Genomic DNA, 19,565 nt, shown 5'->3' with positions numbered 1-19,565 from the left:
AAGGTGGCCTGGACAAACCTGTCAGCGTGCGGGTGAGGGTTCCCGTCTTCTGAGGTCCCTGCCCACCTGCCTTCTTTCTGACGAGGCAGGTGTCCTCAGAGAAATGGCTCGGTCATGCACACGGGTCCCTTCCACCCACATCCTCCTCTTCCCTCTCTGGCTTTGGTGCCGTGGCTCTTCTGCGTTCACGTGTCCTCCACAGACGAGCTCTTTTCACACACTTGGACCTTCTTGCTCAGGCAGCTGTCAGGTCCCTCTCCTGCTTCCAACAGGGTCCTCCGGGTGCCTGTGCCCCGTGGTATCTGCGGGGGGTTGGGGGGACGGGCACTGGTTTTGGGGAGCACCCTGGAAGCCCGGGTCCTGGGTCACGCACCCCCGGCGGTGCCCCTCCGGCTCACTGTGGTACCTCTCTCGTTGACGAGTTAGCCTTGGGCCCTGCTGCTGGCACACGCCTGGTGCTGGGCGTATCTTGGTGAATTGCTAGGCCGAGCACGTTGGTTAGGAGAGCACAGGGTCTGTGAGAACTGCCTGGAACCTCAGTTCCGCAGCGTCTGCGTGGTCTTCTGGCAGAGGAGCAAGGAGGGAGTGCTCCTGATCGCTTTTATTTTAGCCCGGTAAAGTGAAGAGTTTCTAGGTTGCTGGTAGTTCTGCCAGAAAGGGGTTGTCTTTGTACGTAACTTTTTCCCAGAGAGATTAAGGATCCGCGTAGTTCTAATCGTGGGGCTCGAGGAGTCTGGCCAGCGTAATGAGCTTGGGCCCCACACTGCACCTCCCTCTCCGCAGGACACAGAAAGGGCTGTGGGCTTCTTCCCCCAAGCCCTGGAATCCATGAATCGGCAGCAGGAAATAGATCGTAGGCAGCGTCTGCCCACGCGTGGCCAAGAACCCAGGCATACAGTCTGCTCCAGGGCCCCACATACCCCAGGCAGGGACAATCGGGAGTCTGTGGACCCCAGGGGCTCTGTCTGGACTCAGGATCTACGTTCTCGACCTCAGCCAGCAAAGGTGAAGGAAGGGGCAGAGCTAATTCTCTTTGAGGGAAAAGAACGTACATGGAGGGTTTGGGACGACAGAGGGCCCGAGGCTGCTGGGACCGAGCCCAGCTTCTCCCGCACGGTGTGGCCAGCCTCAGCCCACATGCCCTGGGGCCTTGCTGTGAAGTCTCACTGAGCAGAGGCGAGTTTGCAACTGGGAGTCCCGTGTTCCGCGTCCTTGTTCTTTGTGCTTTCCGTGTGAAGAAGCGTGGGACTGGACCAGAAGGACGAGGCTCCAGAGGTGTGATGGGGAGGTGTCTCCCCTCTGATAGAAGCACTGGTCTCCCTGGGGGTCTTCTTAGGGTCTTTGTGTTGAGGACACGGCCCTGGGATGTGTCCCTGACGCACCCCCGACCCAGAGATGGTCCCTCCTTTGGGTTTTCCGGGTCACCCACCTGCGCTCTTGGGAGACTCTGCACCAGGCTCCTGCCCTCCACGGGGGGTGACGGGCACCCTGTGGGACAGCAAGACTCTCTTTCTGAGATTCTTGGCGGGGGCTGCCCCCCAGTGTCGGCCCCGGTGGTTTGGAAGTTCCAGCTTGTGTGATTCTGTGGGTTCCGTTCACTCTTCCCCAAAGGAAGCAGGGTGCAGGTAGAGCCAGGGATGCTTCTGTGAAGCGAGGGCGGCCCCCATGGGGCTGAGGCCGTGCGTGTTCTGTCCACCTCCCCCGTGGCTGCTCTTCGTCTGGGTTCTCTGTGAGCTTTGAAGAGATGTCGTGTCTTGTGCAGATGTGCGATGTCGGAGGCAGTAGTTCTTCCCAGAAGGCGCTCGAGCCGCCGGCCGGCCTGTGGGGGACCCTGCTGACTCTCCAGCTGGGCGCGGGGAGGGGCCGTTGACATCTGTGTCCCTTGTCCCCACCCCTTAACCGTGGTGCGCTCAGACTTTGCAGGAGGGTGACCGTTCCTTGCCCCTACTTCCTTCTGGAGGGGGCTTGTGCTAGAGCACGGTCCCCACGCTCCCGACCCAGGGCACGAGTCCGACTGCTCAGCCAGAGCAGTGAGGACCCCAGAGGGCATCTGGTCGATGAACCTGTTTGTGAGTTTCTGTCTTTGAGAAGAAAAGGCCTCGCGGGTCCGGTGCCGTGAATAGAACGTGACACGGCCTCTGAGGTTAACTCCTTTCCAGTAAGACCCGTGGCCCCCTTGGCTTCCCTGTGGCCGGTCCGCGTGTCAGGAGGGGTGGCCAAGCACAGGCAAGGCCTGGGGGCGGGGCCCACCGCGGGCCCCCATCCGGAAGTGTCAGGTTCACGCTCTGCTCTGCCCGATGAGGCGAGAGGAGCGGCTGCGGCTGCTCTCATCATTCCTGGGGTCCCCTCTGGGGCAGCCTGGCCGGGTCGCGGACCCAGTTGAAGCGAGGTGCGGAAGGCCTCAGTCCTGCTTGCCGGCGGAACCCTTACCAACGGCTGTCTTTTCCCCCCACCTCAGAATAGCATTCCTTTCGAACACCACGGCAAGTAGCTGCACGTCTCCCGCTGGAAGGCAGCACCGGTGAGTGTGCTCATGTCGGGGCCCGGCAGGCGGCAGGCGGCAGGCGCCGGGCGGGGCGGGCGCGGACCACCCCTGCGTCCGCCCCGGGGGTGCGCAGGCGGGACCGGGCTTGCATGCCGGGTGCTGCAGGGAGAGCGCGCGCCCTCCGCCCGGTGCTTTTCCGTGAGTGGATTCCGGAGCGGCCGCGCTCAGCCGCCCGGTCTGGGGGCGCGCGGGGCGGCCCTGGGACCCTGCCCGCCGTTGCGCTGGCCGTCGGCCCCGTCCGGAGCCCGGAGCTGTGCGCTCCTGCGCGGCCCCGGCCGCCCCAGGGCACTCGAGCCGCCCCGGCCCGGGGTCCGTAGTGTGGGGCGCGGGGTGTGTCGTCCTCAGCTGAGCGGCCGTGCTTGGTGGGGGCTCTTGCGCTCTTGCTGCGGGAGTCTCCCGGTGGTCTCTGCCGCCCTGGCTTTGTCACTATCTTCTTTCGCATTTATTTCTGTCCTCGTTTGTTTTTCTTTCCGACCTCGGTCTCTGCTCAGCATCCCGTCCGTGCTGCCGTCTGTATTAACCCGTCAGCCACAGCCGCCTGCTCCCCTGCCTGCCGTCAGCGCATGGCTGGGCACCCGAGCCAGGCCCACTCCCGTCGGTGACGCCATGGCTCCTCGTGGCCAGGGCTCGCCGCCGCCGGCGCCGCTGCGGCACCTGCCACGGTTCCGGCGTGGCCGCGTTCCCCAGGGCGCCCTGACGGGAGCTGCTTCTCACGTCTCCCCCCCCCCACGGGGAGTCCCGGTGCCCACACGGTGCCTCGTCCCTGCTTCCTGAACGCCAGGTTACTTTCCAGGAAGGGGGTGCTGGGAGCAAGTACCTCTTCCGGCTTGGACTCTGTCTGGTCTGATTGTTCTCGAGCTTCTAGCTCCGTGGCCACCCGGCCTCCTTGCTTGCATGCTTCTTCCTCCTTCCCCGTCTTCCTGTCACTCGTTCCGCTGAGCACGTGTCCTGGCCGCAGAGGGACCTTCCGGCGTGGCTGGGCATCTGGCGCGGGCGTCCAGAGTAGGGTCGGGCAGCGTCCGTGTCCCCCCCTCGCCGTCACTGCTGTGTCGTGCCCAAGTCTGGCCGGCCCCGTGCCTCTGGCCTCATGCTGACCTTCTCCTGTGCTTTGGCTCCGACAGATTCCCGGTCGGGTGGCTTCCAGTGGTCTTCAGTCTGTGGTGCACCGATGAGAACTCCTTTCCGCTGTGAAGGGCAGACAATGCATGGCTGGTCTACTCTGTTACAATGGCTTTACTAGTGACGCGCCCCCCGGTCTAGAACCGAAACGTTAACACCGGGAGCTCTCCAGGCCGCCCGCCCAGCGACGCCCGTGGGGGAAACAAAACACAAACTAACCCGGACAGACCGCAAAGCTCTGCCGTCGCAGGGGCTGCACCGAGGGCCTCCCACGCGGCCCGCTCGTCTCGGGCTGGGAAGAAAAGCAGAGTGTGAGAGACAGTTGCAGAGAGAACCAGACTCCCGCTCAAGAGCCTTTCGGTCCCCCTGCGGTGGCAGCGCCCTGCTCCCTGACGAGCCCACTGTAACCACCGATCTTCTACTTGGTTAAGACAGTTTTGTATCATTTTGCTAAAAATTACTGGCTTAAATCTGTGTAAAGAAACCTGTCTTTTTATTGTTCCTTTCTCGTCTGTTTCTGCGGTCCTGAGACAGATGTTGCCTCTAAAGAGCCCCCGGAGCAGAGGCTGGCGTGGAGCTTCCGCGTAGGCAGAGCGCGTCAGGGAGCAGAACGCGGGCGCCGTCCTCTGCTTTGTGGTCCGTGTGTCGTGGGGTCCGCTGTGGAGAGGGGTTTTCTCGTCAGAAGTGCCGTCCCGTGTAGACGTGTGTGTAAGTGCCCCGTGCGTGTCCGTGTGTGTGCCGTGTGCTGTGCGTCTTGTGGCCTCGTTACGCTGGTGCTGGCTGTCACTGTCCCTTCCCCACCTGAAGCGGAAGGCCTGTGCGACGAGGTCCTCGGAGCGGTTAGGGAGCCAGGCTGCGCCTCACCCCCCTGGACGCGGCCAGAAGGAAGCCGAGCACCGAAGATCTCAGAGGCCAAGGCTTTGCGTGGCACGTTGCTGGTGCCTCAGGAGAGGATTTCGAGCGAGAGACGTCGGACCCTCCGTTGGGGTCACGTGTGGTCGTTGTGGTGGTGGTGTTGCCTCCGTGTCTTTGAATTTGGGAAACGTTCTGAACGGACTGTAACTGTGATCGGTGTAGATTGGCCCTCAGCGTGTGTGCTCACACACTCAACATCTGTGTGCTCAGAACCAAGGGCGTGGCGGTGTGCCCGGCACCGGGTTTGCCCACAGAGGCCTCGGCCCAAGGGAATCCACCCTCAAGTGCCAAGAAGCCGGTGACTCGACCTGTGTCCAGGAGGGTGTGGTGTCACGCACTTCCTTCCGGGACTTTCGTTGGGACCTAGCAAACCCCACGGGGGTCAAGAAGCAGGGCGGGGCTGAGTCTCGCCAGAAGGAACCTCTCGGGGCCCCTGGGCTCCTGGTGGTTTGCCAGGACGCTCCCTCATCTTGTCGCAGGCAGAGGCGCCAGGTGGCAGCCCGGAGCCCCCGTCGCGGGAAACAAGGTGCAATATAGGTGTTTGTGGGAACTTCCGCCTCTCCTCCTGCCGCCCCCTGCACAGTGCTCTGTGTGGAAACCAGGGTGCTGGCAGCAAGTGGACCGAAGAAGTGTCCGTCTCTGTTTTCCCTTCCTGCCCCCTCAGCCACTAGCGCCGGAGTGCGGCCATTTGCTTCTTTGTGAATCCTGAACTGGCTGTTCTGTTTGGGGGCGCGGGGCCTGGGCCAAGCGGGGCGGTGGGAGTGCGGTGCGAGCTTGGGCGGGTCAGGGTGGGCTGGGGACCCTCTCCAGAGGTACGCCTGCCCCTGGCGGGGCGTGAGCAGCACAGCCCCCCCCCCCTCCCCCCGCCCCCGGGTGCTGCCCGACGCTGGTAGGGACAGCCTTCCCATGCTCTGCATCTGGGCTTCCACCTGAAATTGCCGGACGATCCGAAAGGCGGGCCCAGCTCCCCGGGCCCGTGGCTGTGCGGCTGTCCGTCCGTCCGTCCGTGCACACTTGCTGCCCTCCCGGTGTTTAATTCCCCGTCACGACTGCAGGACGCGTAGTTGCAACGTCTGTATCAACCTGTGTATTGGTGGCCGGTCTCTGACTTGGCACGTTTGTGTGATCACTGCATCTATGTACTACCACCGTGTAAATAATAAATCCATGATGACTTCTACCTTCCCCCCTCCCCCGCCCTCCACATGGTCTTTATTTCATCCGTTTGAGAGGGGCGCTGTGTGTCTGACCTGCCCGCGGCCCGTCGGTGGTGTTGGTATAAGCTGGTCGGGAGCAGGTGGCCGGGCGGGCTGCCACTTCAGCGGTTCCAGAGCCGACGCCTGCGCAGGCCGTGCGCACACAACGTGCCGGTGCGCTCGGGGGCCCCTTCTCCCCCCGGCCTGACCACCTTCACGGAGCAGGTGCCTGAGCCCCGTGGCCCCACGGGCAGCGCCAAAAGGAAGCACTGTCACCTGCCCTGAGCATTGTGGGGAGGCAGCCGGCCTGTCATGGTCGTACGGCCGCCGAGGGGGACATGGTTCCTGGGAGGCAGCTCCAGGGTGGGCCCCTCCATTTGTTGAACTCACAGCCTTGACCTCCCTTTCCCACGTGCACTGTTGAAGCCCTGCAGCCCCCGTGAGCCCCACACCCCACCGAACAAGAAGGCGTGGGGTTGGCCTACGTGCGCCTGAGGAGCCAGCTGCTCCCCGCGAGTGTGTGGTACCCCAGCACAGCCCTCCCCTTTCTGCCAACTCTGGCTGAGCCCAGTGGGCTGCTGGGTTCCAGAAGAGGGCTGGGCTCTTCCTTGGCCCTCCCCACTTCCCAGCCACCAACGTTGGGAAAGCAAAATTCGGGCCCCTTGTTGCTCCCCTCAGCCCAGGTGGCAGGGAGACCAGCCCTGAGCTACCCTCCTCTGTTCTGCTGGGAGGGGGCCGCGGGCAGACAGGGGCCGTCACGCTGCCCTCTGCCCAGAGCCTGCCTGCCCTGTTCCTTGGCCTCTCAGCAGTGGAAGACGCCTGACGGTCCCCATCTTCCTGACCCAGGGACCAGCCGCTGGGCTGGGGCACAAGGCTCAGTACTCAGGAGTGTGTGCAGAGCCTCCGCTGAAAGCCGTTTGGAGCCCCTCCTGGAAACCCCACACCCTGTCCTTCGTCCCTTTGTCCTCTTCCTGTGTCCAGAGCCTGGGTGCTGCCTCCCGTGTGTTGGGTTACAAGGGTCCACCACGTTGTGCGTCCTTGAGGCCATGGATTGGGTGCTGGGAAGGACTGGGCAGTCCGTCAGGGCCGCTGCAAGTGCCGCCTCCCCCCATCGGGCACCCCCAGTTCAGGGCCCACACGCATGCACCAGGGGCTTCTCCGCATAGGCTCTTCCCAGCGTTTGTATGTGGCAGGTCCACCCAGGTCCGGCCAGGCTAGGGGCATCAGTCTGGGGTGATTTGGGGTGACGTGTGCGTACCTTCCAGGGAGGGGCCCAGAAGGCCCACCGAGGGGGGTTTGGCACGGGCGCCTGCCTCACTTCACATGGGGCAGTCTCCACGGGGTGCTGGAGGGTGAGGGATGGCCCCACGAGCACTGACTGCTCTCCCTGACTCGTGTGAGGGAGGAGCGCTCAGCCCTGGGTGGCCACAGCTTCCTGAGGACATCCAGGTTTCCTGTCTCCCATGTTGGGCCCGGCCGGAAACACCTGGAACCAGAAAACTAGGCAGATAAGACTTCCTTGCTCACCCTCTCCCTCTGGCCTTGAACCTCAGCCTCTGGTCTGGGTTGGAAGCATTGAGACTGTGCCCAGCAGGGGGCCTTGGGTCCACCTCACGTGTCCACCAAGGTGCCGGCTAAGGGGACAGGTGGACCCGCGTTCCCTAGGCCAAGGGGAGGGTAGAGGAACCCTTGCTCACCCTGGAGTGCGCGTGCTTACCCATGGACCCCAGCCCCCCCGGCCAGCTGTGTGCATCCCGCCTCGATTGGAGCGATCATCTCAGAATTGCTTAATGTTAAGTATCCCCAGGGCAGGACTCGCGGGTTCGCTGGGCCCCATGCTGGGCCAGCCTTAGGACACGGGCATGGAGACGGGTGAGAACGCACACTTCAGTTGCTCCTGGCCAGCGCTGGGGAAGCAGTTTAGGGTGAGGGTTGGGGAGACGGCAGCACGAGGTCCAGGAAGCCCACAACAGTTCTTCATGGCCAGCAGCAGCCAGACGGAGCTCCTGCGGCCGAGAAGGGGGAGGGTACAAACAGCCCAGCGGGCCCTGCCTGGCTCACCTGAACACGGGCCAAGGGCAGTAGATGCGGGCCTCTGCCTTGACCCCTGCGGCAGCTGGCATCGCCACAGCCCCCGCCCCCCCACAGAGGGCCTGGGCAGACCAGGATGGGCATCAGAGCCCCGGGGCTGTGGGCAGGTGCTGCAGGCGGGTGCCTGGCTTCACACAGCTCGAGGGGCACATGGAAGAGGGAGAGCAGCAGCCCCCCGGGGGGGGACATCTCTGGCCGGGACAAGGTGTGAGCTTTCGCTTGCTTTTCATTGCAGAGGAGCAGGGACGTGGCGTCTCTCCGGCTGCACGCGGCCCGCCAGGGTGCCCGCTGCCGTCCCCAGCGCCCGCGACGCACCACCTACTGAGGCGGCCCCAGCGGCCTCTGACCGGGCTCCCAGCCACGCAGGCCACCACTGGCCACGAGGGCAGGTGGGTGTGAGGTACCCGGGGCGAGGCCGAGCAGGGCTGGACCAGGAGGACGGGAGCAGATGCCCACCCTGGGTGCTGGCCACATAGGGCCACGATCAGCCAACCGAGGGGTGAATAAATGGAAGGCAGGAAGATCATTTTCTTTAAACACACACATAGTGAACACGAATCACACGTATGTCTCAGCTGAAGTGTCCACGCCTCAAAGGGGCTCCTGGGTGCGGCCAGACCCCTTCCGGCCACGGGGCCCCTGGGTGGATGCTCTGAGCCATCTGGGCTCCAGCGACACAGGGTCCAGAGCCAGCAGCGCTTAGAAAGCCGACCCAGCTGACAAGGGCCAGAGCCACTTTGTAAGAACGACCAGGTTGTCTGTTGAAAAAGTGAGTTCGGAGCCAACGGTCAGACCCCTGCCCCTTGTAGAATGAGACCCCGGCTCTTTGAAGACATTCCTTCCAAGGTGGCTCCTCCCATACGCGGGTTTATTTCAGACCTTCAGAAGCGGAGGAAGGGAGGTTTGTCCCCCAACACTCGGCGAGGGGCGGGCTAGAGCGCCGTGGTGGAGGTGGGGCGGGACGGGGTGCAGCCAGCCACACGGGGTGGGGGGGGGGGTCTCTCCCAAGACGGTGCCGCTCCGCCCCTGACCCCGGTCGTGTTGTCTCTGAAGCATGGGTTTCTAGGTCCCTGAGCACAGCAGTGGGCACCAGGCTGCTCTGGGGTCAGCAGGCTGTGTCCCGGTGCAGACGGCTTGTAACCTCGAGGCTTGGCTCTACCACAGACCTGCTTTGGAATGACACGGTCCCCACTTCACCAGCCCCCCGAGACACACGGACGGCCCCACCCAAGCCGGTCCTGTTTGTGAAATAAACGCGAGCCTTGAAGTCTCTGTCCGGTTCCCTCACCCCTGCTGGCCTCCTCGGCTCAGACGCTCGTTTCTGGGGTGTGAACCACCTCCCCGTTTTTCTCAGGCTCTGCTTTCAGGAAGTGTTCCACCTCCCGAGAGTCCACCCGCACGTCCGCGGGGGGCTTGTGGCGCTCCCCCTCCTCCACAGCCGCCTCGGGCCTCTTCTTAATGCAGAAGAAGTTGCCCAGCACCAGCACGAGGGAGGAGGCCACCACCTCGGCCCCTGCCAGGAGAAACACGTACTGGTAGACGTGCGTCGCGTCCAGGAGCTTGCCTACAGAGGGGTGACAGCGTCAGCCTGGGCTGAAGGTCACCCCCACGGTCACCAGCTACCTGTGCACCGTTGTGCTGTTGGGGACAGCCCAGGGGCACCCTGTCCCGGCTTCTCCCTCCCCACAGGCAGCACAGACCAAGAGGCTTGGAGGAGGGTTTGGAGCCGTGCAGGTTCAGGGTGGGAGCCTCGTCTGAGGTGCCCGGAGGTATCTGGTCACACTGCCTGTCACCTGTCACCGTGGAGGCCTCTTGACTGTGGCCTTCACGGGAACTGCCTAGGCCCCAGAAGGACCCCAGGACCCCCGAGGCACAGCCCTGGAATTCACGGGGTCCCCTGTGGGTGCGGGCCTACGGAGTCAGCTGGAGAGACCCTAGCCCCACACCGTTTAAGTTTACGCCCCGGTATTTTCTCAGCCTTTGCAAAGGGTGAAAGCCCAAAGTGACCAAAGCCGACCCCCCACCTGGGCTCTGAGCTGGCCTGCATGCAGGGACAGCACCACCCTCAGGATCCGGGCACGTGCCCACCTTTGGTCTAGGCCCGTGACCCCCTCCGTGGTGGACCAAGCAGGTCCTCAGGAGGGGGGCATGGCTGGCGTTCACTCCTGCTGGAATACGGGTGGCCTGGCCACATTGGTAGGTGTCCCTGCAGCCAAGAGCCCTCCCATGGTGGGTCTCCCTCCCCAGGAAGGCTGTGACCCACCACTCACCGCCCGACGGGGGCCCAATGAGCACGGCAATGGCCTCCAGCAGCAGCACGAGGCCAATGGCACTGGAGAACTTCTGGGTGCCCACAATCGCCATGAGCACCTCGAACTGCAGGGCCCCCACCATGCCGTAGGAGATGCCGAAGAAGATGCAGAAGACCACCAGGCCACCGTAGTCGCTGGCCGTGGACCCCGTGAGGTCCGTGAAGCCGTTGAAGAACATAGAGAAGCTGAAGAGGTAGACGGAGTACGGTCGCACCTTCTTAAGCCCCGTGATGAAGCCCGCGGCGGGCCGGGCGAAGATATCGATGAAGCCCAGGACGGTGAGCAGGAAGGCAGCCTGGGTGTCGGGCACACCCAGGTCCTTGGCGTAGCTCACCACGAACACGGGGGGCACAAAGAGCCCCAGCACCATGATGGAGGCGGCCGCGGCGTAGATGACAAAGCCACGGTCCCGGAAGACGCTCAGGTCCAGCAGCCGCCTGGCTGGCCGCTGGGGCCCGGGTCCCGAACCCGGCCGGGATGCCTCCAGGGGCCTCATGAGCGCGGCACACACGCAGCAGTTGAGCAGGAGGCCCCCCAGGATGAGGAAGCCGCCCCGCCAGCCATAGTGGTCCTGCAGCAGCTGCCCCAGCGGGGACAGGGCGCACAGGAACACGGGGCTGCCCGCGGCCGCCAGCCCATTGGCCATGGGGCGCCTCTTGTTGAAATAGCGGTTGAGCATGATGAGGGAGGGCTGGAAGTTGAGTGCCAAGCCCAAGCCTGTGGGAAAGGTGTCAGCTCAGTCCTCCTGGCCCCTTGTCCCTGTCCCCCGTGTGCCCAGACGCAGGCTCCGGCCTGAGCAGTTGTACATGGGGTCTGTGGGTGTCCACGCGAGGGGACCCGGTGTGCATTCAAAGCCCCTGTCCCCAACTAACGTGCTGGGAGAGACAGACGGGGAACGAGGGACAGACTGGCGCCAGGGGTGGGAGGCAACCCGCTGCCGCCCCCTCCCAAGAGGCCCCTCGCTCTGGATGCGCCGCCCGGCCCGTTACCTGGCCACTGAGGAGTGAGCGTGCCGTGGCCTGCCCCGCTCCCCGCTGGGCCCCACTCACCGGTGATGACCCCGGTAGTGAGGTAGAGCTGGATGATGCTTCCGCAGAAGGACGCAGCCACCATGCCCAGGGATGCCAGGAGGCCACCCGCGAGCATGACGGGCCGGCAGCCAAAGCGGTTCACACACACGCTGCAGAGTGGGCCTGGGGGCAGGGGGCAGAGAGCTGGGCCCGGACTCTCCCTCCCTGGTGCCCCCTGCCCCAGCTCAGCAGACAGGCCAGGTGCCCAGGATGTGAGTCGTGCCCAGACACCTTCCCAAGCCAAGCACGGTTTGCAGCAGAATGCCCTCGGGTCGGTCTCTTTTCTGTTTGCTCTGTTTAGGCGTCGAGACCCAACTGTCCATAAAGGACCGTTCCAGAGCCTCGTCCTCTGGGACCACGTACAGCCACGTACAGTGCAGGTGCAGCCTGTCGTCGGACAGGTCTTACAAAGACTTGGCCTGTGCTGGGTTTGGCCCCGTGGAGAGCCACGGATTTGGGGCAGAAAGGGGCCCCCCTGGGCCCTGCCCATCTCCCACCCCCAGGCCTTCTTGCTTGTGTGCGGCTCTTAACCAGAACTGAACACGGTGAACTCCAGAGGTGACCGCCGGGCGTGACAGCCCCTCACCTGTCCCGTACAGCATGGCCAGCAGGATGGAGGAGATCCAGGCCGTGTCACTGTAGCCGATCCCAAACTCACGCATGAGCTCCTTGAAGAAGACGCTGACCGCCTTGGGGAAGGCGTAGGAGAAGCCCGTGATGACGAAGCAGCCGAAGAGGACGGCCCAGCCCCAGCCCCCATCAGGGGCCTTGATGCCGGTGGGACCCTCGTCAACCACGGCGCCGCCCATGGCCAGGAGGACAGGTTGTGCGTCCCTGAGGAAGGAAGGCAGGCTGCCTGGGTTGTCTGGCTGGGTCAGCCCCTGTGCTACCTGAGAGCCCCGCCTCCGGCCCTCACCTGGGGCCTCACCTGCACTTGGCCCCAGGCTGGAGGGTCTGGGCTGAGCGGCAGCTGCTGCCGTGCTCCCTCCCCCCCCCCCCCCTGCCGCTCAGGCCTGGCCCGCTCCCACCCAGCTGGCTCTAAAGGGCAGTGGCTTTTTTGGGCTCAGCAAGGTCTCAGGTTTCCTCCTGAGGAGGACAGACCCCAGCGGGGAAGTCAGCCCAGTGTGTCCTCTCGCCTGACCCTGTTGGGGGAGCAGCCCGCACTTCCCACCCCCCGCTGCAGGTGGGTCCTGTGAGAGGGGACCTGGGGTGGTGTCCCTTGAGACCTAATAATCTAGGTGTGGCCAGCCGTGCACCCCCACCCCCGACCCGGGGAATGGGGCTCCCAAGTGAGAGCCTGACCAAGAGGGGCTGAGGCTCACAGGCTTTGCTGTGCAGGCGGGACTGGGGGTCGCCAGCAGAGGCCATCGGGCAGTACCACTGAGGAGGCAAGAGGTCACCCCCCGAATCCGTGTCCTCAGGCCCGCGGATGCCCCGCTCCCCTCGCTCACTGTGCTTGGTGCCGACTCCCCAGACCCAGCAGTTATCCAAGGCTGTTCCAGGAGAGGCTGGGGGCCTCTGCTGATCAAGGAAGAGGAGACCCCAGGGCAGCCAGCAGGGCTGAAGGGAGGGATGGGTGGGCAGGGGTGCGGCTTCCATGCAGCCTACTGGGGCAAACCCTCAGACCTCTCTCAAGCCCAGAGCTTAGCCCCGTTGAGGCACAGGAACCGGGAGTGCCGGGGCCAGACGTCCAACTGGAGCCCCCCGCCTCCACCTGATGCCAGGGATGAGGCTGGTGCCTTCGCCCCCCCCAGCTCACCAGACAGAGGCTGGTCCCAGGAGAGTGTCTCCTCAGTGCAGGTGCTGCCCGGACCGCAGCCCTCTCCTCTCCTGCCAGCGGCCAAAGACTAGCTCTGGAGGACAGAAGCCCCAAAGGGGAGTTTGCCAGTTGCGTGGTGTAAATGCCCCACCTACACTGATGCCCAGGAGCGTCCCAACCAGATCTCACAGCCCCTGTGTCAGCCACCTGGCTCCACGCCGTCCCCTTTCCAACCTCATCCTTGACCTTGCAGAGCCCCCTGGGGGGCCCATTTCTGTGTGCGAGGCATACATGGAACCTGGGACAGGACTTTGGAGTGAGGACAAGGGCCTCTGTGCCTGGCCTGTGTGAGCACAGGGTCAGCGTTGTGGGGGAGAAGCCGTGGGAAGAATAACCCTTCTCCCTGCCCCCAGCATCCGGGCCACAGGTGCTCCCTGGGATCCTGATTCAGTGGTCTGGGGGGTACTGAGGCTCTGACCCAAGGGTGTGGCCTGTGTTGGGGGGTGTTTTTCAAGGACTTTCCGGGTGATTCCCAGCAGTAGCTGCTGTTCAAGAGCACCACTGTTGGATGACCAGACCCCCCAGGAACCAGCTGGCCACCATGCTGATGACAGGGCTGACACAGCCCACTGGAGCAGAGCGCGGCCCCGGGCCCCCACCCGGGGCTGGGCCAGAGGTCCACTCCAGTGCTTGCCTTGGCTGCCAGCTGGGCCAGGCTTCACTGCCACCAGCACCGCTTCTGGGAGACCCAAGAGAACCTTTCTTCTCTCTGGGCTCCTGGACCCCGTGCCCTTTAGGCCCACCCACCCTGCCCCGAGTGCTCAGAAGCCTCCTGGGCCTAAGAGCGAGCTGCAGGGAGTTCCTGAGGCTAAGAGGGGCACAGGGGCACCCAGACCAGGGAAGCCTCCAGGCCCATGGCCTGCACGGCACCCCAGCTGGCCCTCTTGCGTATCTAAGGCATACCTGGAACCTGGGACCGGCCTCTGCCAGGAAAGTCTGGCCCCAGCCCTGGGTTCTCCCCACCAGATACCCTGTCTCAGACCTTACAGCCATGTGCTGAGGACCGGCCGGAGGGGCGAACACATCCCACAGCCAAAACCGCAGGCCCCGGCTATTCATCACTGTCCTTAGCTTAAAAGATCCCTGAGGTACACGCAGCAGGAGAACTTAATTAAAAGACGGAAAAAATGCACTTTAGGAATGTGTTACAATTTAACGCCACTGTTTAAGGCAGAAAGCACAAACAGCCCCAGGACAAAGGACAGCGATGGCGGTCATGGGGGCCCAGAGGAGCTGGTCATCCCCAGAATCCTGGCTTGTTTTGGGTTGTGGGCTTATGGGCATTCGTTGATTTTTAAAAATAGACCGAGTGGGCCATGCAAAGGCCAAAGAGGGATGTCTGACGCCAAAAGTTAGGAGCAGCTCAGGTCTGTACGCCCAAAGTTCCAGAATACGGGGCCTCCCTCTGAGATCTTGGTTGTACTAGCCGCGCCTGGCGCTCGCCAGAGGAACACGCGCCCCCAACCTTAGACGGCCTGTTTTTTGCTGAGCTGCTGCCCGCCAGGGCTGGGACCTCCCTGGAGGTTCCCTTGGTCCCCAGGAGACAGACGCTGGCCACCTGTGGGACATGGGGCGTCCCCTGAACTAGCATCCAGGAGGGTGAGGGGAGCAGGGGTGCCAAGGCTTAGGTGCCAGGAGGATATGGCACGCTTTAAGACCTGTGTGGGCCAAGTGGCTGCCACGGGAGGCTTACGTGGGGAGCATGGCCATCTCTCCCACCCATCCCTGGAGACTTCAGACACTTTCCTCCCAGCTGACCCCCCAGCCTAGGGTGCCAGCCACACTAAAATGACCCCCTGTTCATTGCCCACATCAGCCAGGCTTCAAAGTGAAGTTTCTCAGCAAGATCTCAATTTGCCAGTGGGCAGTGGTGGTGGGCAAGCAGGGAAGGGAATTGGTGGGGCCTCAGTTTGGAGCAAAGGGGTTTTGCTCAGTAGGGCGTCCAGGTAGAGAAGGGGCTGGGATTTCTAAGAGCAAAATGGGTCTTGTCAACCCATGGGGGGAGGAGGGCCTGGAATGGAGGCCCCCTTGGGGGGACTGGTCGGGGACCCTCGCTGCAGTGTGCCAGGAGAGGCGGTGCCAGCACATCTGTGGGCACACACCAGCCAGCTGGACTTGTGATGACATTTACCCTCCCAGGGAAGCATGCGAACCACGTCCCCGGCCCAGAAATAACCCGCCCTCTGGACCTCAGAAAGCTGATCTCCCCGGTGGGGCATGCGTGTCCGCTCCTGGGTCAGGTGAGGCTCCAGGGGCTACCCCCCCCCCCCCAATTCCCGAAAAGGTCCCACAGCCCCAGGCGGCTGGGAGCTGAGCAGAGGAAGGCCCAGAGAAGAGTATGCATGGGGGTCGCTTGAACAGCCCGTCCCCGTAGACCACACATCTGAGCTCCCAAATCCAGGCCTTCTGCCAGCTTCTCCCGCAGGGATCCACCGGCTGGCCGGCACCCCAATGGGTCAGGACTCCAGACCCCGGCCCCTGAGCCAGCCTGGCCTCCTGCCAGGTGTGTGCTCCAGCATCACCCCCTTCTCCGCCTGTACTCACCTGGGCACCTCCACCTGGAGGGCTGGGGCAGACACACACAAACAGCCTGGCCTTGACCACCCCCACGTCTCGGCTTCTCCCACTTCCAGAACCCCTTCTGCTGCCCCACTCCAGCCTGCAGACCCGCTGCCGTCCCCAGTGCGCCCGGCCACACTCCCCGTTAGGCTTCTGTAGGTGGTTCTCTCACCCACCTTGGATCCTGGGTCTCTGGCCCGTGCGCTTCCAGGGCGGGCCGTGTCCCTGAGGTTCGCTGTGGTGGCCTCCAACTCTAGAGCCTGTAGGTTCGCCTTCTGGGGAGATTGGCTAGTTAACTAGCCAGACTTCCGGTCCTCAAAGACCAGCTCCAGGCGGGCGGGACAGGAGAGGAGCAATTGCATTCCGTCCTGGGCTCTTCCTGCACCAGGACGCCTGGGACACGCGCCTGGGCACCAAAGAAACAGCCCCGTTGTGGCTTGCACCTGGCTTCAGTTGAGCCCCAAGGTCCCTGAAGCATAGGGGGTGGTTGACAGAAGAGTGCCATACCTTCAGGAGGAGGGAGAGCCTCCCAGGCTCCCTAGCTTCCTTTCCCCGTTGTCCCTGCTGTGCAAATAGGTAACATCATATCCGGATGCCTCCATCCACCCAGCGCTCAGAAAGCAACACTGGTCTGGGTGCTTGTCCGCTTCCCAGGGCTGACACAGGACCCCAGATGCCCACCTCTGCCCTGCCCCCACCTGTGGGCAGAGCTGTTGACTGGAGGGAGGTGTCTGGGGCTTTTTCTGGGGAGATGGGCCCTGAGCACTGGGTGAAGGTCTGCCCCAGGCATGACCCAAGCGTGCTAAGCCAGCCTGAGCCCTCCACACCACATCCACTGATCACGAAGTCCCCCAGGGCGCTCCCAAAGCTCTCACATCTTGCAGAGGCCAGTGGTGTGAAAACATCCTGCCCTGGGGCCAGCCCCTCTCCAACATCATGCCTCATGTGACAAGGAGGGGGCTGTGGGCTGTGGTCCTGTGTATGGTTTTGGGCTCACCCTGTCAGAGGCCCCTGGTCTGGAGGGCTCAGAGTGGTGGCTGGAGCAGGCTCAAAGCAACCCCCTCTAGTCCTGAACCCTGCCCAGCCTGCCCATCACATGGCCATCTTGTCCCACTGCTCGACTCCCTGTAGCCCCCACCCCCACCCCGCCCCCCAAAGCTAGTGTTTTAAGGCTAAGGCCAAGAAGGGCTCTGCACGGCCAACCTCAGTAACCAGGAGGGGCCCCTCCCATCGCCACCCTATTGGGCCTGGTGGCAGGTGGGGGTCGGGCCGACCTTGGTGGGGCTGGGCGGTCACCAGCAGGGTAGAGACAGGGAGGGGTGTGGGAAGGGAGCAAGCTCCGCCTTGCCACCCCGCTCTCGCTGGGCCGAGGGACGTGGGGGACGTGACCACGCCAAGGGAGGAGCCGCCGCCGTATTGCCTGGAGTAGGCGCTCTCCCCGTCTGCTAGTCTGCTACCGTATAGGCCAGCGCCCGGGCCGCTGGGGTCAGGGAGCCCCAGAACGGCACAGGGCGCTAGTGAGCGCCGGCGCGGAAGGAGATCCTGTGGCCCCTCCCGCGGCTCCCCCCGGGGCGGGACCGGCTTCGGTTTGCCTCGGCAGGGGCCCCAGCCATGTGGACGCTGTGACCGGCTGTGAAAGTGGACTGAGAACTCTCCCTGAAGGCCACCCCACCCCGCCCATTTCACAGATGGGGACTGAGGCCGGGAGGTCTGTCCTTGCCGGGGTGGCACGGTGAGGATCCTCAGGCCTCTCCACTCCTGTCCCACGCTTGTCCTGGCCCAGCGCACCTGAGGCCTGACCCAGAGGTGCCTCGGATGGATTGATTGCTCTGTGAAACAGTCTTCCAGCCCTGGGCCCTTGGGGCACCCTGCTGGACTCCTAACCTCAGAGTGGCACCGGCTAGGTCACTGCTGGACCCACCCTAGAGCAAAGGGGCCTGGCACAGAGGACAGCACAGCCCTCCCCCCCCTTTACACACACTCCCTGGCCACTGTCCTGAAGAGCACAGACCCCCTTTTGTTGCTGCCCCTCCAGACCGAGGCTGCAGCTGGAGTCAGAGCCAGGTTGCCTCCTGGGTACCAGGCCCTGCCCAAGGTCACACCGAGTCATTACAGAGCTTGCCCTGGGGCCAGGCCTCCCATTGCTCACCCCAGGTCCTGTCCACACCACAGGCCTCTGGGCAGGAAGGTTCCACCCCACCTGCGCCCCTTCTGGGGGCGGGCCTCCTGCCGTGGGAACAACTCCTCGGTCATGGCCCACCCACAGAGGCCCGGTTCAACCTCGAGGGCACGCTCCTGTGTCTGTCTCCCTCTCACACCCAGTGTGCACTTCTGGACGTGCAGCTCAGGGCCTCTGGGATGGAAAAGCACTCTGGCCTCCGGGCTGCCCCTTTGTCCCTCATCTAGAGGCCAGGCACCCCCAGTGACCGTGACCTGACTGCTTCTCTTCCACTCACAGCCTGCCGTCCACTGGCCTGGTCCAGCATCCAGGCAGGCATGTTGTCAACCCACCTTTCAGATAAATAGACTGAGGCCCCGCTGGTTTTCCCAGGGGGTAGAGGTCTGGGAGGCGGTGGAGGCGAACAGGGGAGTCCAGCCTGATTCTCAGAACGGGCTCCCCACCTTTCTGCCCCGGGCCTGGCCTGGGAGTCTTCGACCGAGGGCGGGTGCCAGACGGCTAGGCGAGTGTTGGGGCGCAGGGAGAGGCGGGAGGAGGTGAGACAGAGGCCCGCGGGGCCACGGCACCACCGGCACCACCACCACCACCACCGCCCAGCGCGGCGGCCAGAGTGCACGTGCTCCCCGCGCCCTCGGGAGGGGGCCCGGGCCGGCGGCAGCCCCACCAAATACCGCCCGCCGCCGTGGACCGAGCTCTTCGCACCCGCGACCCCGCTCGGCCGCCCCGCGCACCCGCCTCCGGGACAGAGCCCAGCACTGCCCCCCGCCCCAGGGCCGCCCAACGCAGGGGGCGCACAGGGGGGGGGGCGGTCCGAGGGCGCGGTGGGGGCGCGGCTGGTTCCCCGGAGCCCTTCGGTGGCGGCCGCCCGAGGCCCGGAGGGGAAGGGGCGAGGGGCGGGAGCGCCGACTCGGCCGAGGGTCCCGGCCCCGTCCCGCCCCGCCGAGCATCCGCGCCGCGCCTACCTGCCGCCGCTCGGCCGCCGCGCGCCTCTGGCCGCCTTGCCGGGGGGACTCGGAGCTCCGGCCGCTCGCGCCGCACGTCCCCCGCGCGTCACCGCCGCCTGGCGCCGCCCCTGCCCGCCCCGCCCGGACCCCGCGCCGCGCGGGAGGGGCGCCCTCAGCTCCCGACGGCGCCCGAGCTGTCGCCGGGCTGAGGGACGACCCCACCCCCGCCCCGGGCGGACCCCGGCCGGGAGGGAGATGCGCCTTCTCGCCGGGCCGGTCCCGCTCCCCCCGCGCCCGCGGGCGGGCCCCCAGGTCTCGCCCTCCCACCCCGGAGGCGGCACCCCTGACCCTGTGCCATTCCCCCCCCCTCCCCGCTCAGCTCCGGGGCGCACAGGCCTCCCTCCCCAGTCTCCCCCCCCCCGCCCACCCCCCGGAATCTCCGCCCCATCCAAACCTCCGCTTCCTCGCGGGCCGCGCCCCCCGCGCTGCCTGGGTCATCGCCGACCAGGCAGTCGACCTCCCTGAACTTCCGCTTCCCCGGGTGGCTCCGCGCCCTGCGAAGCCGGATAAAGCCGCGCCCCTCCCCTGGGGCGTCCAGGATCGGTGGGGTGGGACGCCGTCCCCGGCGCTCCCCATCCCCGCGCCCGCCGGCGCTCGCGCCGGCTGGTCCCAAGAAAGGTGCTTCAAGGTCCCATTATTCTTAGCTGTCACTTGGAGAGAGCTAAAGTTTGAGGAGGGGCCAAGGAGTGTGGCCGTTGGTGGCGGCCACCCAGCAGGGACCGCAGGAATACTTTCCACCCAGCCGACTTTGAAATG

General features: G+C 64.7%; 2 protein-coding genes across 14 annotated transcripts in view; one reads left to right on the top strand and one right to left on the bottom strand.

The window, feature by feature from the left end:
• Window positions 1-9,133, top strand: part of CSNK1D (casein kinase 1 delta) — a 33,002-nt gene extending 23,869 nt beyond the window's left edge. For 3 of the 7 annotated variants that reach the window (XM_045045193.1, XM_023244369.2, XM_019818399.3), the window contains one exon: window positions 784-2,452. In XM_045045193.1, the coding sequence (XP_044901128.1) occupies window positions 784-1,170 (387 nt within the window). In that variant the 3' untranslated portion in view covers window positions 1,171-2,452. The other 4 variants (XM_023244370.2, XM_023244371.2, XM_023244373.2 and 1 more) reach the window with 4 other exon arrangements.
• Window positions 8,375-19,286, bottom strand: SLC16A3 (solute carrier family 16 member 3). 7 transcript variants are annotated; one of them, XM_023244376.2, is made up of 8 exons: window positions 19,204-19,286; window positions 16,134-16,190; window positions 15,803-16,032; window positions 13,008-13,101; window positions 11,835-12,082; window positions 11,168-11,371; window positions 10,137-10,895; window positions 8,375-9,430 (listed from the first exon to the last, which is right to left on the bottom strand). In XM_023244376.2, exons 5-8 carry the CDS (start codon window positions 12,055-12,057, stop codon window positions 9,174-9,176), a joined length of 1,443 nt encoding a protein of 480 aa, XP_023100144.1. In that variant the 5' UTR covers window positions 12,058-12,082; window positions 13,008-13,101; window positions 15,803-16,032; window positions 16,134-16,190; window positions 19,204-19,286; the 3' UTR covers window positions 8,375-9,173. The 7 variants fall into 7 exon arrangements, with proteins under 7 accessions (XP_023100144.1, XP_023100145.1, XP_023100143.1 ...); XM_023244377.2 differs by lacking the exon at window positions 19,204-19,286 and adding an exon at window positions 18,768-18,854 and having other exon boundaries at window positions 16,134-16,187; XM_023244375.2 differs by lacking the exon at window positions 19,204-19,286 and adding an exon at window positions 18,768-18,849.
• Window positions 19,287-19,565: the final 279 nt, after the last annotated feature.

This window comes from Felis catus, chromosome E1 (assembly GCF_018350175.1).
Source record: "Felis catus isolate Fca126 chromosome E1, F.catus_Fca126_mat1.0, whole genome shotgun sequence".
In the NCBI taxonomy this organism is placed as follows: Eukaryota; Metazoa; Chordata; class Mammalia; order Carnivora; family Felidae; genus Felis; species Felis catus.
The sequence above is the reverse complement of the archived record's forward strand: the minus strand, read 5'-3'. Positions and strand labels throughout refer to the sequence as shown.

Bases quoted from the DNA above. Each gene is read 5' to 3' on its own strand.
- SLC16A3 (XM_023244376.2), bottom strand. From the start codon at position 12,057: ATGGGCGGCGCCGTGGTTGACGAGGGTCCCACCGGCATCAAGGCCCCT. The intron at 10,896-11,167 runs GTAACGGGCCGG...CCTTTCCCACAG, and splicing joins GCTCACTCCTCAGTGGCCAG to GCTTGGGCTTGGCACTCAAC. The intron at 9,431-10,136 runs GTGAGTGGTGGG...ACCCCTCTGTAG, and splicing joins CATTGGGCCCCCGTCGGGCG to GCAAGCTCCTGGACGCGACG.